Here is a 13,941-nt window from a genome sequence, read left to right as displayed (position 1 = left end):
TCCTATTTACTTTATCCCTATTCAAACTTCTTGTAGTTGATGGATCCGTGGCCGTTTAGCGTGTTTCCGTTGTTGTTTACAGCCTTCCCATTGGCCAGCTGAGAGCCCGCCTCCTCCTCAGGCTGCAAGTACTCCTTCACCACCTTCTGATAGGTCGGGTGGCTCGTCAGCACCCGCAGCAGATTTTCTGTGAACAACGAGGCGGATTTAATGAGGATTTCAATGGTTTTTGACACTTAAATTATAACACACTAAGGCTGTACCCGAATATTCGTTGGAGCACTATTCGTGTTTCAATTTCGTTATTCGTATTTTTTTTCGACTGCCAAATTGAATTTATTGAAATCTCCAATATCAACGTAAGAGCTTGGGCCTCTTCGGGGGTGCTAACACTTAACCATAAACGTTATTGTTTACTTTCTCCGTCTTTATATGTAGATATGACTTTTCTCCGTTAATCTCCGTCACGTTGTTTCCATAGCAACAACAACTTCCTGTCAACAGCGCTAACTCTCCTTCTCTCTTTAAATTTCAAAGAACACAAATTGGGTTGTATACATTAACAAATAACTATAACACAACAATACTGTAGAATAACAAAATGAATGCCGTGAATAAACCGAAATACACGTGTTGAAGCGGTTCGCTGCTGATTACTACGCCCCCCCCCATGACACACATGTTCAGTGAGGGCAGTTGCCTTTTAGATTTATTATGTTACTAAAACATTTCACAGGAAGAGGAACAGAACAAACTTAAAAAGGTGTTTAGCATTGAAAAAGTAAATGTTAAATCTAAGTTTCTGTGTGATGTAACATTTTTACAGATTATACTTTGTTTGTTTTTGAGCTGGTTTGTGAGTGGCCTAAGTAAACCTTCATTAACTCCAAAAAAGTAATTTTATACCACATTTTGTTGCGTATAATCTCAATGTAACAAGAGGACTGAGACACTAGTGGATAGTGAACTGTTATGATCCCTCACTGATTGCTTATTGGTCCTCACCTTCAGTCAGCTGGCCTTCATCAGACACCTGAGAGTAGAGATCAGCTGTTCGATGCTGAGGGAACCCCAGCAGCGCCCCCATGAGGCCGGACAGCTGCTCTGCACTCAGACTGCCGCTGCCCTCTGCGTCAAACAGCTGCGAGACAAACACCGTGCATTTAGAAGCATTCTGAAAAGCTATTCGTAGAAACTAATAAATAAAACAGGACTTACAGTGAAAGCCGTGTGGAGCAGTGTGCTGAAGCTGACAAATCCTGACACAGCGGAAACACTTAAATAGATCTGCCTCAGGTCCACAGACTCATCCTGAAAAACAAGCAGGTTTCTTGAGATGAATGCAAACAGGAATTGCAGTTAAATGAATTTGCTAGAAAGTCAATTACTAACCCTCAGACGCACGAGTCACTACACTCGTCCATAAGTGGGTCAACAAGGACCCGTATTAGAATAATGTGTTTTTATGCCATCTTTGTCATTTTGGTGAAGAGAAATCACTTGTATAATATTTAGTATTATATTTTGGTTCACACTAGAAATATTTGATATTTAATTTTGCACTATTTATAGACATTTGTTTTACATTTTGAAAAAAACGTTAATTCAGCTATTCTGAGACCCTCACAGTATTCCAGACCCTTTTCAAAACTCATCTCTTCTCCTCTTGTCTACTCATAGCCCCCATTCCCCATCAATCCATGCCGGTTGATCAAGTTTAGTCCTATACCCCCCACCCTAACCTTCCCTTATATTGTAAAGCGATTTTGAGTCCTTGAAAAGCCCTATACAAATATAATGTATTATTATTATTATTATTATTATACTGACAGGCATCAGATCTTGCTGTGTACAATAATCTCCCTGAGAGGTGTCACTTGTGATGTAGCCTGTGTGGTCTACAAAATGCATGCGGTTCATTTTTGACCCACTTATGGAAGCTTGGGGTAGATATACAAAAACTATAATTTCTTAAAATGTAAATAAAAAAATTGAATGGCATGATATCCAAAACATGTTTTTTGAGGAATAGCTGGAATATGAAATGATAAAAAAATGTAACTACAAAGATACTTCAAGAAAACCACCGGGTCCAAAAAGAGCCACTTATGAATCTAAGGGTTAACGACATGCAGCTTGCAGGTTAGCTCCCCCAAGCCCTGCTTTAGTAGTTGCTGTGCACAGTCTTATCATTTAGAAGCAGCGACTTATTTTGGTTTATACTATTATATTAGAGGTATCATATTTGTAGGCATGTTCCACTTCAACAACAAATCATAGAAAATGTATAAAAAGGTGCTAATTCCCCTCTGAAGAGTGTTGGACTGCATCAGGGAGCAGTTCAAAGGCTTTGAAGTCGCATGTTGATTGTGAAAAACATTACACTAGACAAGTCGTGGCAGATGTATCAAACGTATTGAGAACATTCAGTACTTTAACAAAAACACAGATGTAATTAAACACTCGTGCAAAAAGCCCAAGAAGATAATGTCAGTAAACAATAGACACACAAACAACAACAACAACAACAGTTTGTACCTTGGAGTAGAAGCTGCAGATGTTCCCGGCTGTCTGTGCGTCCGTTAGCCCGAGGATGGAGGCGAGCTCCTCTGAGCTGCACTTTGACCCCTGAGCTCCTGACTGACACCTGTCAATCATTCTGACCAGCGCTGCTTCCACGTCATGAGCTTCCAGACTGAGAGAGAGAGAGAGAGAGAGAGAGAGAGAGAGACAAAGATGGTGAGACAACGACAAAAAGGAGCTTTCACAGAACTGAAGCGAAACAAAGATCTTCTCTTACCCGCTTTGGTGCAGCAGTGAGAGCGTGTCCCTGGCAGGAGAATCGATGGGGAGAGAAAGACCCCCCACTTTATTCACAGGGACCCGGCCCTCCATCACATAATCTGTGGACGGCACCCCGAGGGCCCTGCAGCAGAAACACACATCATAAGAGACAGCAGACATCCAGCATAATGGGAAGTCTCTGCTGTATGCGGTGGTCAGCTAAATATAGCTCAGCTCAACCTTAAAGTACATATTGTTCCACGTAGCTTGCACACAGTTGCAAAGGACTGTGGGTAAGAATAGCCAGAAAGAAAATGCTGTGGCTTGAGCTTTGTGCCTTAAGTTTTTCATTAACAATATGGCTCTTTATTAGTATCTAGTGGCAGAAAGGGGAAATAACAACAACAAGAACCATGTTTGTTTTGTTTGTTTGTTTGAGAAATGTCCACAGTCGATAAATGATCATATATTTAGAACCATTTATGCTTTATTTATCCCTGACCTATTTTTACTCCTGTCCCTATTCTCTCCTTACATCACATGATTTCCCCCCTTATCTTATCTTAAATCCTTACAGACTGTAGATGACACAGTGACACACAAATGGGCGGATATAGATCATAAAACATTACGCTACTCACTTGGCCATGAGTTTCTGAACATTGTCTGCGTACAGGTTGGGGTCTTTCTTCTCCTCCTCTGACGGGGTGTAAACTGGCATGAACTGCAGCACAGAGAAACACACACACACATTGTAGAGATAGTAGCAGGTAAACACAGGGTGGAATTAAATCGTCTCACCAATAAAATAAGGAATGTACACCAAGCTTAAGTACTGATCTCTCCTGTTTGTGTGTTACAACACGGCTGATCAGGATCAGTCACGTGCTGCACCTGTTACTACGCCAACAGTGATGTCACAGTGTACTTAGTTATCTACCATATTTTCCGCATGGTGTTAAGTTCCTCTTTATAAAAAAGGCACATGTTAATGCAATGTGACACAAAGCCATATTAGCTTACATTTTCTGCGAGGAAGATTTGGTTACCCTTCTCACCTCAACAGTGCTGTTTGTGTAGAACTGAGAAGCTGTGTACCAGAGGGTCTCCACCCTAACGGACAAAAGAGCAAATATTAGATACAAGCAAAACTGTCACGGTGTGCAACTGCTACCCGTGGTATTATTTTATCCAACAATTGTTTCAAATTATTATTATTAGGGCTGTACCCGAATATTCGTTAGTTGGAGTCAGGGGCGCCGCCAGGGATTTTGGGCCCCATGAAAAGATATCACATTGGGCCCCACCACCAGGCACAGGCCACGCCAACCAAGCACAATTGCTGTAACCACACCTCCAGAACCCAACCCACCCATTTATGGTTTAAATAACTACCTGTACAGGCTTGCATCTATCTTGTAGTCCAATACTAACTGCACAATATTTACATACTGACACTGAGCTGTGGAACTATAACACTGTGCAGACGTGCAACATTCTGCTGCAGTAGAATTCACTATTTGATATAAGACTAACATTCCTAGATCTCAATAGTAATCTTTTATGGTGTAAATGCCTTTTTAATAATAACATTTTTGAATGGAACATTCTCAACATGAATGCATAAATCCAAATAAATATAACTTAAATATTTCGAAAAATACTGTGTTTGAAATGTATAATTGAAATGAGATGTTAGCTTTTTGTTTTGATATATATATGTTGTATTCCATTCAAGTGCCGGTGCAGCAGCACCGTGGTTGGAGGCAGGACCAAACCATTGCATGTAAATAGAAGGGGGTGTACAGAGGCTTTGGATAATTAACTTTTGGAAGAAAATAAGCTAAATGAATAGTAAGTTTAGTGAGTACATTATCAATACAACGTTCTATTAATGTTAATTATTGATGAATGATGAAAGGTTATTTAAAAAATGTTTTCTTAATGTTCTAAAATTGTTTGGGCCCCTGTCAGTCACGGGCCCTTAGAATCGTCCTAACTTTTCACCCCCTTACGGCGCCCCTGGTTGGAGTACTATTCGGGTTTCAATTTCGTTATTCGTTTTTTTTTCAATTTTCGCGGGTGCCAAACAGTGCCAAATAGAATTTATTGAAATCTCCAATATCAACGTAAGAGCTTGTGTCTCTTCGGGGGGTGCTAACACTTAACCATAAACGTTATTGTTTACTTTCTCCGTCTTTATATGTACATTATAGATATGACTTTTCTCCGTTAATCCCGTCACGTTGTTTCCATAGTAACAACAACTTCCTGTCAACAGCGCTAACTCTCCTTCAAAATAAAAGCATGTCCATACAAATAGGAAGCCAAGGCATTTAAGGCATATACAACTGCAACGAAAGTAACAAACACAATGCAATACAAATTGGGATAAATACATTAACAAATAACTATAAAGCAACAATACTGTAAAATAACAAAATGAAGGCCGTGAATAAACCGAAATACACGTGTTGAAGCGCTTCGCTGATGATTTATTTTTTTCCAACATTTTAAAGTTAAATGCTTCAATCTGGTGCACTCTGAGCACACAATTACAGAGACCTGATCTAGGGGGTACAACTCTAAACACCGATATAAAAAAGATCGATTTTTTTGTAGTTGTTTTATATTTCCATTTAATCTTGTGGACGTACAGATTCCCTGTCCTCCATCAGGGGGTGCTGCACTTCCCACGGCCCGGCCCTGCCCTGCCCCCCCCGGGCCGAATATTCGCTGCTGATTACTACTGAATATCCGGAACCCGAAAAATAGTATTCGGGACAGCCCTAATAATTATATCCTCAAAAACAGTGGAGAGAACGAGAATTAAAAAACAAAAACACACACATTTGCATATTTGCAAAACATTGACATGGATATAAAACCTATAGGACACACTACAGGAAAGGGAAAACCCCAGAGAACTTAATTGGGCCTCTTTAAACACTGAAAGTGGAAAGAGAGAGTGGAGTTTCGCTCACCAGGATGTTCCTTTGTACGTCCAGCGAACAGAATCCTGAGGGAGAGTCATAAACAGATGGTGAAACACAAACAGGTGAAGCAGAACATCTTTAGTAACACACACGGTGGGGATTCATTTATTATAGCACGTGCAATTCCAGTCACTTTGACCCGTTTACACACCCTGACATGCTCCGGTGTTCAAACACAGTGGACACATATAACAGTGTGTACATAAACATAGCTACAGTCTGGGGAAATGTACATCCAGACCAGGCGGGCATTTTAGGAAATCCTGTTGGTCAAGACAGGAGATAATAATGGGGGACTTATAATAATAAATATGCTTTTTTATTATAACATAGGAACGGGATGTGACTGTAGTGTACACACCCATCCGAGGGAGGGATAGGAACAGTCAAAAACAAAGTGCAGCAGCAGCAGCAGAACAAAGCCCGCCCCTGGGAGGGAATCGAGTCACACAGGTTGGTCGACTGAGAAACGAAACAGTGTGACTGTTGTTCCAATAAACTTTCGATTCGGATCTGTTATCCTTTCAGATCATCTCTTACATTTTAAAAATAACTATTTGTTTGGAGTTCAACCCTTCTGCATGCAGTCAACAAAGTGCTGATACTATCTCCTCCTTGAAAGATCTTGTCACTAGTAAATGTTTTGTATTTCTGTAAACATTAAGTGTCAATATATGACAAGCTAAATGTTTATGTTTACACACACACACACACACACACACACACACACACACACACACACACACACACACACACACACACACACACACACACACACACACACACTCTTGAGAAACAGCTCCTTGACTCCACTCACCAGCTTGTTGGGGTAACGCAGCAGAACCGGTTGGACAGGGACGCCCGCGAGGAAGGCACCTGAAGACATTGAGAAAAACAAAAGCGAGACGGACAGGAATGTTAGCGTCGCTGTAGAAGCAAAGACAATGAGCTGCTACGCCCTTTTCTCCCTTTCATGCCACTCATTCCTGTGTGATTTGTTCCAAAGGGGGAACAAACTGATAGGAAGAAAGGAGACAGACGTGTACTCACCAGGTTTGAATTTGATTAAAGAGCTGCCGTTAGTCGTGGTTCCCTCGGGAAACATCAGCATCTAGCCAACAAGTAGACGTGTGATTTATGAGCAGGTGAGTTTACGGACAGCCAGGAATAACAGAAATCTACCAGCAGTTTAAATTAAGCCAATCTGTCTTCTGTGATGTCGACAAATGAGTTTATTATCCATCCTTCTGTTCCTGAAGTTTGAAAATGTTCCCACTGTAACTAAAAAGGATGGAATAATACTAAGTCCAGAAACATGTGTTGCTCTCTCCGGTTCCAAAACAAAACGCTTTATCTAATCTTGATCAGCTGTTTGCTCGGGCTGAATCAGAGATGTGAAGCCATAACAAGCAAAGACTTAACGGTTTCAGTGAGGTGTGCACTGTTGATGTTGTTGTCGTCGTCATTTGGGGCATTCCTTTAATCGAGCACTGCGGGGATGACCTCATTCTAAGGCCAACTTGGAAGCTACTCTTGTTGTTGTTGTTCCCGCAACAAAAAAACAACTTACCATCTGATTTATTTAAAGCTGTAGATCAATACTTGGATGTGTGTTTATCTTGTGTTAAAGACATACATCCAAAAACACATTGACTTTGAGACAAGGGAACATGAAGTGCCAGAAAGTGTTTGGATAGTTTGTGGTCATTATTAGCTCTGTAAACAACAACTTATTTATTTGTGTTACCACCTAAATATACCCAAGATGCAGCAGATTATCTCCCAGAAGGTTTCTCACCTGAGGCCAGTATCCGCCGGAGGTCAGCCTCTCGGTCAGCTCAGCAACCGCCTTTCTCCTCGACTCCGGATCCTTCCTGCTCACCATCACTGACTGGTTGAACTCCAGCAGGGCTGAAACGTCAACGAGAACAGAACGATTACACAAGAACAAAAAAGGGAAAATCAGAACCAGAACCAAAAGGGAGGAAGTGCCAAAGCAGGCAGAGAGATGTAGAAGCCAACAGGCTGAGTCACTTGTTTATCTTTTTGGGTAGGGATGCTCCGATCGATCGGATGCCGATTGATATCGACCGATACTCACTCTCTGCCGATCGATCGGTGCTCTCTAAAAATGCCGATTAGCGAGAGCCGATTGCATGACGTACAATTATGACACTTTTCTCTGTGCGCGGCAAAACAAACTCGCCAACCTGGGTTTAGCTGCTTTTCTCTCTGCCAGTCTCTTTAGACATTCATTTGGTCAAACATGACGTCATCCAGGCACTCCGACAGTTGCCTAGTAACAAACAGTACTCGGTTGTTGGCAGGGGGAACGCTCCATTTCTTCACTTTTCTCACAATTCAAAGCAAAACATTTACACTTTTCCCTGCCTGCCTTTGATTATGTGTCCCCACAGTGATTCTCATTTTCACACTTCACCTCTATTCTGTGTGTCCCCTACTAGAAGATATTCCAAGTATGAAGGGGAAGAAGGTACACCAGCAAGAAGTCTGAACATCTAGATATATGTGTTTTTCCGCAAAGGGACAGCAACCCAACTAACAGAGCACAGTGTGCGACTGACACTTCAAACAATCAATGTCATTTACACCTGCTTGCATGAGCTCCACTACACCAGGAGAGTGAAGGAGGGCCTTAAACAGCAGGGGGATCAAAGGTACGCAATGCCTTCCTATTCATATAACAATCAATAGAAGATTAAGAAGAAAAACAGAAGCTGTAGCAAGTGAGGTTTTGACAGTTTCATTTCAAATATTATAAGATGGGGAGTGTATCCAGATTTAATTTCTATCATGTCAGCACTGGCTGGTGTGTGTGTGTGTGTGTGTGTGTGTGTGTGTGTGTGTGTGTGTGTGTGTGTGTGTGTGTGTGTGTGTGTGTGTGTGTGTGTGTGTGTGTGTGTGTGTCTCTCTCACCTCCTACGACGGGCAGGCTGGTGTTCTCCGACCGCGACACCACCGTTGCCAGCTCCGTCTGAGGCAGAACCACCATGTCCAAGAAGCTGCTGTGAGGCGCCACCACCAGCACCGGCGCCTCCTTCAGGTCCGCACAGCGACCTTTGACCTTTATCCACATGAAGCCCAGGCAGAAGAAGGCGGATCGGCTCAGAAACTTGATGATTGGGTGGAGGAGCCAGCGCCTCCACCCAGTGATGGGGCGAGAGCACTCCTCCGCAGACAGGCCGGCGGACCGGAGCCGCGCCAGGGGCCACATCATGAGGAAGATGAGGGCCGTCAGGGTGATGCGCAGAGGGAAGAGCACGCTGCCCAGGATGATGCCCTGGAGATCAGAAGATATATAAATTACGGTGGATGATAACGATTACATAATTGAATAAACTGACCATTTTCTATAATAAGAGCTGAATTCTCTGAAAACCCAAGGTCATGTTTTTAGTTGTATTGTTGTGACAGTCCAAAGCCCAATGAGATGTATTTTAGTAAAAAAAAACTAAGAAATGCAGGAAATGTTCATGTTGGAGGGGCTGAAATCTGCATTTTCGGCCATTTTAGCATGAAAAAATACTTTTATGATTAATTAAAAACATCAAAATGGTAACGGATTATTTTCCGGTCACTTAAATCGTTGCAGCTGTAAATTAAAACATCATATGCGTCGACAGGGAACACTTTGTGAACTACATAAAAATGGCTTAATGTCTCTTTTTAAACTAATGTCTTTGGATTTAATACGTCAATTTAAAGCTGTTACGATTCATAGTGACTTTTGATGCTCATGAATTCTATGTTCATTGTATATCAACTTAGAAACGTGTCAGTCCATACTTAACAGTGGATTGACCATCAATTTCAATGATCTTAGATGCGTTTCTGAATGGGATACATATTGCTGTGAACATGATGACACCAATGTCAGCCATGTGGCTCAGCTCTACTAACTTGTCAGTCGTAGAGTTATGCAACTCTGTGGCATGTTGTTCCCCTCTGACATGCTAGCCTGTGCCTGAAACACATTTATGACTCGGCTGTTTTGCCTAGGCCCCAGAGTCAGAGAGTGAAAAGTGAAAGACTCTTTGTTCCCTTAAAAAAAAAACTCCAGAAATAAGCCATGTAAAAAATGACCATAGAAGGAAAACCATTAGTTTAAACAGATGTCCAAATATAGCACCCTTATCCCACTGACTCAAAGCACAGCATTTAAACACATTAGAAGTTAATGTTTAAATAAGCAGTATGTACAGAGGACAACTCTAGCTAGAGGTGGAAAAGGTAATCAGACACTTCAGTAAAAGTAGAAGTACCAGAGTGTACGAATACTCTGTATCAAGTAAGTCCTGCATTCAAAATGTCACTCAAGTAAAAGTACAAAAGTAGTGGAATCTAAATATCCCTAAAGTAGAAAAAGTAAAAGTGGTCATTGTGCAGATTGACCCACAGAATAATATGATATTTTTTATAATTATTGATGCATTAAAGTGTTATCAAAGCTGGTTAAGGTGGAGCTTGTTTAAAATACTTGGTATGCTGCAGGGTAGCTTGTGAATTTGTTGTTTATGAGTAGAAGTAACAATATTTACCTGTGAATTGTAGTGGGGTAGAAGTACAGCAAAGTACAAGTCCCTGAAAAGTATACCTAAGTACAGTACTTGAGTAAATCTACTTTACTTTACACCACTATTGCCCATTACTGCCAGGTTAGTTTCAGGTGGCGTGCACCTGTTGTACTTATTTCGCCTTTTTATTATAACTACGTGTTATGTAGTGCCATTGTGTCCTGTTTTCAGGCATAAACATCTTATGTCTTTATACTTTTTGCTTTAAATATATGAACGTTACCCTTATCCTCTGCGTACGGGTCATCTTCAACTCGTGAAAAAACGGATGTGTGCGCGTTGCTGAGTGACAGTCGTCCCTCTCCATGACTACAGGGCAAGTAGTTTACCAAAAAAATAAAAACACAACAAAAAATGCGTTTAAAAGTCAAAAAAAGGTATTTCCACTCCTCTATGCTTCGAAGACACGTTTTCAAAATAAATTAAAAGTCGATCCTGTGCGCTGACAAAGGCTCGCTTCACTGAAAACAAACTGAAGGGTCTTGCGCAGTCGTATTTAAAAATAGTAGGCCTACGTTCGGTTTAAAAAACTAACCGTTGACGTTTGAAAAGTACTCCGCACAGAAAACGGGGACAAATAAATCCCGGAAACACGACGATTATTAACTAAAAATAAACTTTTCTTGTCCCTTTCTAACACATGGCGAAGAACACACCTTCCTAAAGAACTGACCATCCTTTTCTTTCTTGTATACGCTCTCCTCCTCACCTGTCCCGCCCCCTCTCAGTGTGCAGACCGGCCAACTGCGACTCAGGGGCGGATCCGGTCCTCCCCATGTAGGTCCTCCCACATGGGTCGGTAAGGCAGGTCTGACCAGTCAGCTCCCGAACCTGAACCCCCGGTACTCAAGGCTCTTTGGGGACACGAAGTGTTTATGGAAGCCCATCACTGCCAATAGAAACCGTTTGTAATGTTATTCTAATGTTCTTAATATAGTTCGCTATCTGGGTCATTCCAGAATTGGAGGACATTTCATGTCCCCAATATAAAAGATCTAATAATCCATGCCCAACAAGCTAAAACATGCACTTGTGTTAAACATACTTTTCTTGAGACAAAAATGTATATCAAGTTGTAGAAAAAGTGGTTTCAAAATATTATTTAAATGATCAAATAAATAGCTCTCGACTCGAACACCCCCTAAAATGGCATTTTTCTCTTGTCCCCGCTTCATGGTGACCAACTTGCATGTCAAATATAACATTTAAAATAGGGTTTTTATTTACTTTTTTTGGTATTATTCTATTGATATATGTCTGTTGTAATGGTAAAATCAATTTGTTAAATCATAAACATATTTTAAATAACAGTAATTTTGCACAGAAGGTGTGTCCCTCAACATGCGTTTAACCCTGTTACCCAAACCTTTTTAGATTGGCAGAGGAAGTGAAAAAACTAAGTCAAATGACACAGTGGAAAGGACATCAGCAAGCCATGTGCTAGTGCCATGGGTAGACCAAAACTATAAGCCCTCTCTTTTATTTTTCATAATTTTACAATCTTTTCAGTCTTAAAAGAGTGTGGCACTCTAACCCACTTACTCATATTATCAGAATAAAGCATATTCATTTCAAAGTTATCTTTCTTTCATTAAATATCCAAGCTTGTCCTTGCCTTGAAAGTAGCATTAGATGCTACATCTAGCAATAATTCCTGAGGTTAAAGCTCAAATTAGCATTGATTTTCAACCCTTTAATATTTGCAAAAATCTGTCCAGGTAATGTCTTGGAAACGCAGCGAGGAAACACCACAACTGCTACCAGCATTGGAAAACGACTAACAAAAACTGTGCAGGCTTTCTGCTCACCAGTTTTCCCTTTACCCTACTTGCTTTTGTTCTCCCTGCCGGGTGGAGCTGCTGATACCAAAACCACAAAAACGCACACACCCAAATCAGAACATTAACAATCGCTTTGTAGAGAAAAAGACATCTGCAACGTTTTCTTTGTGCTCTGCTTTTTTTCTAATCGAATTAAATGTATATTGTGATACGATTGTAACCATGATGTATTGCATATAGGTTGCCAAGTTCTACATGCAGTTGTTTGCAGTAAAAATAAAGGGACCCTGTTTTGGCAATAGCATTCTGCCTCTGTATGGAAGCCCATCATATGGTCTTTCTGAAAATGTATTGGCAAAACAAGGAACTCGAAATGTATATTTTTGGCTAGTCCAGAAAGTTAAACACCTGAAAATACACCAAAAAGGGAGAATGTGCTTCCCCACAATGATGTAAAACTCTTGATAATGCAATATTTATTGTACATTTAATCAACCATTTCTCACTATATTTATTTTTAAATATACAAAGTGACATTGCACAACCGTCCTTGAATTATTAATCATGTTATCTTGGTACGTAAAGCCTAGATTTCTTGTGGTTGTGAGTGAAATATGTTATCATCTTGAGCAAATAAATGTATGTTTTTACAACACTGTGAATGCACGTTGGCCTAGTTTGATTACTGCCATTGTTTAGAATCTGAATGTTCTTTAAAGAGAGATAATGTCATGACATTCTCGGTGAAAGTGCGTTGTTTGTACATCAAAACATGCTGCCAAACTCATTTGCTTTCCACTTCTCCACATCACATTTTGACAAAAACAAGCAGCCTGTGCCACAACAAAAAGTATGAAGCCCAAGCTGTTCTTTTTTCACATGGGTTGACAACACGTCGTTTCAAGGTTTTTATTCATTTTATAGAACATTCTCATGTAGCAAATCAGTATAAGTTAAAACAGACTCATAAATTACAAAACAGTTTAGTAAATGTTACTGGTGGCTAGCATGCTGAAATCATGCGTCACTACGAAAAGAGAATCAAAAGAATGGGAAAAAATAAGAGAAAACTACATTAATAGAATAAAACCTAACATTATTTACTTTGCTGCCATGTCGACAAAGTTTTGTTTTAATGATGTAATTCATTCTATATTCTGTCCAAAAACTTTAAAATTATGTTTTTTCAACTGTAAAGAAATGGAAAAATCAACATGATGATCTGCTGCCGTTTAAACAGGAAACAACAGAAGTCTGGATGAAGTAAAGAATACGAGTAGAATTTACATTATATAACCTCTGTAAATATCTGAATCTGGTATAAGAACGCTCCATCCTCTTCACAACACCATGCCTCCACCCATGATCTCCATCCTCTGCAGGGAAGGAAAGGAAATGGTTAAATCAAGCCTGTGTTTGGCTTTTACTAGAAAACCAAGACACTCAGTGAATTAATAGATATTTCACAGCAAGAAAGTATGAAGGAAAATTGCTATGAAAGAAGAAATACGTCCCATAATTACTTACAAAGTAAATGTATTCATGTTCAACATAAGAACAATAACTGAACATAACAGCATAACAGTACAGAACTGTGTTAGCCAAAAAGTGTGTATGCGTGTGTGTCTCTGTGTGCTTGTGTGTGTGTTAGGGCTGTTCAATTAATCGTATTTTAATCGCAATTACGATTTTGGCCTGCCACAATTACAAAAACAACATAATCGAAAACAAATATTATTTAGGTTTGCTAGGTTGTGACAGTGCACTACAACATATTTAATCTAA

At 40.3% G+C, this 13,941-nt stretch overlaps 1 protein-coding gene across 3 annotated transcripts in view; it reads right to left on the bottom strand.

Annotated features, from left to right (window-relative positions):
• lpcat4 (lysophosphatidylcholine acyltransferase 4) overlaps positions 1 to 11,123 on the bottom strand; it is an 11,726-nt gene extending 603 nt beyond the window's left edge. Inside the window, exons 1-13 of one of the 3 annotated variants that reach the window (XM_010768938.1) lie at positions 10,599 to 11,123; positions 8,718 to 9,081; positions 7,579 to 7,691; positions 6,831 to 6,891; positions 6,598 to 6,656; positions 5,769 to 5,803; positions 3,843 to 3,897; positions 3,426 to 3,508; positions 2,801 to 2,926; positions 2,539 to 2,695; positions 1,219 to 1,311; positions 1,006 to 1,141; positions 18 to 187 (exon numbers count right to left, since the gene is read on the bottom strand). In XM_010768938.1, coding sequence (XP_010767240.1) covers positions 18 to 187; positions 1,006 to 1,141; positions 1,219 to 1,311; positions 2,539 to 2,695; positions 2,801 to 2,926; positions 3,426 to 3,508; positions 3,843 to 3,897; positions 5,769 to 5,803; positions 6,598 to 6,656; positions 6,831 to 6,891; positions 7,579 to 7,691; positions 8,718 to 9,081; positions 10,599 to 10,682 — 1,536 coding nt within the window. In that variant the 5' untranslated portion in view covers positions 10,683 to 11,123. The remainder of the gene's footprint in view (positions 1 to 17; positions 188 to 1,005; positions 1,142 to 1,218; positions 1,312 to 2,538; positions 2,696 to 2,800; positions 2,927 to 3,425; positions 3,509 to 3,842; positions 3,898 to 5,768; positions 5,804 to 6,597; positions 6,657 to 6,830; positions 6,892 to 7,578; positions 7,692 to 8,717; positions 9,082 to 10,598) is intronic. The other 2 variants (XM_010768937.1, XM_010768936.1) reach the window with 2 other exon arrangements.
• Positions 11,124 to 13,941: the final 2,818 nt, after the last annotated feature.

Source organism: Notothenia coriiceps, unplaced genomic scaffold (assembly GCF_000735185.1).
Source record: "Notothenia coriiceps isolate Sejong01 unplaced genomic scaffold, NC01 NC01_scaffold00006119, whole genome shotgun sequence".
Taxonomy (NCBI): domain Eukaryota; kingdom Metazoa; phylum Chordata; class Actinopteri; order Perciformes; family Nototheniidae; genus Notothenia; species Notothenia coriiceps.
The sequence above is the reverse complement of the archived record's forward strand: the minus strand, read 5'-3'. Positions and strand labels throughout refer to the sequence as shown.